At 52.6% G+C, this 4,124-nt stretch overlaps 1 protein-coding gene across 1 annotated transcript; it reads right to left on the reverse strand.

The window, feature by feature from the left end:
- Nucleotides 1-917: 917 nt before the first annotated feature.
- EMWEY_00051310 (hypothetical protein, conserved) lies at nt 918-3,880 on the reverse strand (the record flags this gene model as incomplete). The annotated part of the gene is made up of 2 exons (XM_013477458.1): nt 918-3,403; nt 3,808-3,880. The coding sequence occupies 2 exons, from the start codon at nt 3,878-3,880 to the stop codon at nt 918-920; spliced, it is 2,559 nt and encodes an 852-aa protein (XP_013332912.1).
- Between the last annotated feature and the right edge of the window lie 244 nt (nt 3,881-4,124).

Raw genomic sequence — 4,124 nt, forward strand, 5'->3', positions numbered from 1 at the left:
TGCATGCATAGAGGCAGCAGCAGCAGCAGTTGCATGCACACCTTAGGGCCTTGGGGCCCATAGATGGGGAGTAAAGCTGCTGCTGCAGCAGCAAGCAACAGCAGCAAAAGAAGAGACACATGCATGTGTTGCATGCATGCGCAATGAATAAATAATGCTGCAGCAGAGGAAGACAACCCAAACACCACCACCGCCAGCTGTTGCTGCTGCTGCTGTTGCTGCTGGTGCTGCAGTTGCTGCAGTTGCTGCGGTCTCGTGTGTCTTTGCAGGAGACTGGCAGGGCAGTCTCTCTCCCTGCTGCTTTGCTGCAGTGCAGCAGCAGCAGAATCCTGCTGCTGCTGTTTGTTTTGCTGCTGTCTTTAATAATAATAATAATAATCAAAAGGAAGCCCCAAAACAAAGAGGGGGCATGCATGCAAATGCATGCAGTTGCATGCATATGCATGCATATGCATGCACATGCATGCAAATGAATGCAGGTGCATAAAGTATATACAGCTATAACAGCAACAGTAGCACGATGCTAAAAATCAATCATCCTTCCCTCCTGCTGCTGTAGCTGCTGTTGCTGCTGCTGCTGCTGCTGTTGCTGCTGTTGCTGCTGCGACGAAAAAGACGGGGTTCCCAGCCAAAAAACAAACGGGCGGGAAAAGCAGTGGGGAGCAGCAGCACCTGTCGGGTCCTGCTGCTGCTCCACTTGCTGCTGCTGCAGCAGATCCTTCTGCTGCTGCACTTGCTGTTGCTGCAGCACATCCTGCTGCTGCTATTGTTATATATGTACGAGCACTGCTGCACCAGCAGACAGGGTTTTGCTGCTGCTGCTGCTGCAGCTCACGGTGCTCTTTCTTGTTGCCTCACAGAGCGAGCTGCTGCTGCACCTCGCCCTGCTGCTGCTGCTGCTGCTTTTGCTGCTGGAGTTAGTGCAGTGTCTTGACAGACCCAGCAGCAGCAGCAGCAGCAGCAGCAGAGACACAAGGTTCTGGTGTGTCATCTACTAAAGGGTCAGTAGAAGGAGACAGCAAACTCTGCAGCAGCAGCTGCTGCTGCGGCGAAGAAGGAGAGGAGTCGGAGGGGCGGGACAGAGGAGACGCAATCTGCAACACGTGCTGCTGCAGCTGCTGCAGCTGCTGCAGCTGTTGCTGCTGCTGCTGCTGTAGCGGTTCAAAAGGTGCTGCTGCGCCTTCAGCCCTCAAAAGTCGCTGCTGCGTGTGTTCCATCGGAACAGCAGAAGCAGCAGCTGCAGCTGCTGCTGCAGTAGCAGCTGCTGCTGCTGCAGCTGCAGCAGCAGCAGCAGCAGCACTGTTATCTAATGCATGACTTTCTGCACCATTAGTTGGCCGCTGCTGCAGTTGCTGCTTTAGCTGCTGTGGTGCTTCCTTTGTGAATGCTGCTGCAGGTGCAACGATTTGCTGCTGTTGCTGCAGGTGCAGCGGTTGCAGCGGATGATGTGCTTGGTGCTGCAGTGGCTGCTGCTGCTGCTGCTGCTGCTGCAGGTGTAGCTGCAAAGCACTGCTAAAAGCTGCACCATTTGCTGCATCAAGATGCTCCCACGGGCTTTGCTGCATTTGTTCAGGCAGCTGCATGCAGAGGCCTTCTAATAGGCATTTGCTTCGTTCCAGCGGGACCGGCTGCTGCTGCTGCTGCTGCTGCTGTTGCTGCTGCTGCTGCTGTAGTTCAGAAGCAGGCAGCAACAGAGGAGACAAAGGGACCGGGGGAATGCATTTGTCGCTGATTCCTTCGGCAGACCCCGGCTTCACACATAGCATATCCACCCCTTGCTGCTGCTGTTGCTGCTGTTGCTGCTGTTGCTGCTGCTGCTGCAGTGCAAGCAGCAAGGAAGAACTTGGAGATGCGGGTGCTGGGACCTTCGGGGAGTAAAAAGGAGGAAATAAAGTGTGGCCGTTGGTGCTGCTGCCGTTACAGTTACTGCCGTTGCTAGGTGCCTTGCTGCTGCAGCAGGCGTTGCTGCTGGTGGTTGTTGTGCTGCTGCTGGTGCTGTTGCTGCCTGCTGCAGTTGGGCTAGCTGTAGGTGTAGATACCTCCCTCTGTGTCAGGAAAAGCTGCAGCAAATGCTGCAGCGCCGCTTGGCTCTTAAAAAGCTCCTCCAAGTTAGGAAGCTGTGGCTGCCGTTGCTGCTGCTGTTGCTGCTGCTGCTGTTGCTGCAGTTGCTGCTGCAGCTGTTGCTGCAACTGCTGTTGCAGAAGCTGCTGCTGCTGCACTTCCTGTCGGTGCAAATGAGGGCCACTGGCCTTCCATGATTGCTGCATCGCTAGCTGCTGCTGCAGTTGCTGCTGCTGCAGCCTGTCTTCTGCTGCTTCTGAGCAGCTGCCTCTTAGCAGCTCCCGTGTCTCTGGCTGCAGCGGTGCAGCAGGAGAGGGCTTCCAATTCAAAGCAGCAGCAGCAGCAGCAGCAACTGTGTCATCTGGCTGCTGCTCCTGGGCACCTTGCCCCAAGAAGCGAGAGTTGAGGTACACTCCTGTCTCCTGCTGCAGTTGCTGCGATTGCTGCTGCTGCTGCTGCACCTCCCTGAATTCCAGTGCCTTTAGGAGGTCACTGGTCCAGTCAGAAAAGTGGTTATCTTGCTGCTGCTGCTGCTCCTGCTGCTGCCTTTGCTGCTGCAGTGGTTGCTGCAGGAGCTGTTGATGGGGCTGCTGCAGGGGCTGCTGCAGATGGCATTGCGGCTGCTGCTGCTGCTGCTGCTGCAGCCCGAGTGACCTGAAGATGTCACCTGGCCATTCAGCGACTTGCTGCGGCTGCATCTGTTGCTGCAGTCGTTGCTGCAGATGCTGTTGCAGCTGTTGTTGCAGCTGCTGCTGCATGTGCTGCTGCAGCTGTTGCTGCAGCAGCGCAGCATCGGATGCTTTTTGTGAAGCGGCTTTTTGCCCGATTGCTTTGAGGCACCCTAAGGAGACAGCTGCTTGCTGCTGCATGCCTGCTGCTGCTGCTGCTGCTGCATTAGAGGCAGCAGCAGCTGCTGCCTTCGAGCGAGGGACCTGTTTAGGAGACAGCAGAGACAAAGGAGCAGCAGGAAGAGACAGCTGCCGCAGCAGCTCTGCACCTCCCCCGTATTCGTGTAGCTGCAGGTTATCTAGACTCTCCTGGTTCTGCTGCTGCTGCTGCTCGTGTTGTTGCTGCTGCTGTTTTTGCTGCTGCCGCTGCTCCACACCAGTGGCGGCTATTGCTGCTGCTGCTGCTGCTGCTGCTGCATTTGTCCTAGAGGAAGCATGAAAGAATGTACAGTTTGCTGCAGCAGAAATATTTGTCTTATGATCTAACCCTCCACGTGATGCTTCCCCTCCCCCAGCAGCAGCAGCAGCAGCAGCAGCAGCAGTAACAGTAAGCTGCGGTCGTGCTGTTGCTGCCGTACTACCAGATTCTGTCCCTGTAGTGGATCCTGTTCCAGCTGCAGCAGGTGCAGCAGAAGCAGCAGCAGCAGCAGCAGCAGCAGCATCAGTAGGTCCTCTTTTTTTCCTTCTAAAGCTGCGGTGATGTCTTAACTCTTCTATGCCATGAGCATGACGACAACCTTCTCCTGCTGTACATCGACCCTTCTTGTATCCATGGCATAAGTTGCTGCAGCACAACAGCAGCAGCAACAGAAGCAGCAGCAGCAGCAGCAGCAGCAGCAGCAGCATGAATTGCCAGCAAGAGTAGTAGTAATAGTATTAGTACTACAATAGGAGAAAGAAAAAAAAAAAGAGACAAAAAAAGAAACAGAAGAGGATTAGAGCACGGCAGCAGCATTTGTAACAGTAGCAGCAGCAGCAGCATATATAACAGCAGCAACAGCAGCAGCAGCATCTTTACCAACAACAGCAAGACCAGGAGCAGCAGCAGCAGCAGCAAGAGAGTGAGGGAGGAGTAATATAAATACAAGCATAAATATACATGCAAATACAAATAAATACAAATACAATACAAATAAATATAAATATACATAAATAAATATATATAAGTAAATACAAACAAATACAAAAAAAGATAAAGAAAAATAAATAAATAAATATAAATAAATAAATAAATAAAGAAAGAAAAGAATTACGTTGTATATAGAGAGGAAGAGTATTAACAACATGTGCATATATGCACATGTAGTATATAATTACGTATATTGTATACATCAT

The sequence above is a fragment of the Eimeria maxima genome, genomic scaffold, assembly GCF_000499605.1.
Source record: "Eimeria maxima Weybridge genomic scaffold, Emw_scaff1307, whole genome shotgun sequence".
Taxonomy (NCBI): domain Eukaryota; phylum Apicomplexa; class Conoidasida; order Eucoccidiorida; family Eimeriidae; genus Eimeria; species Eimeria maxima.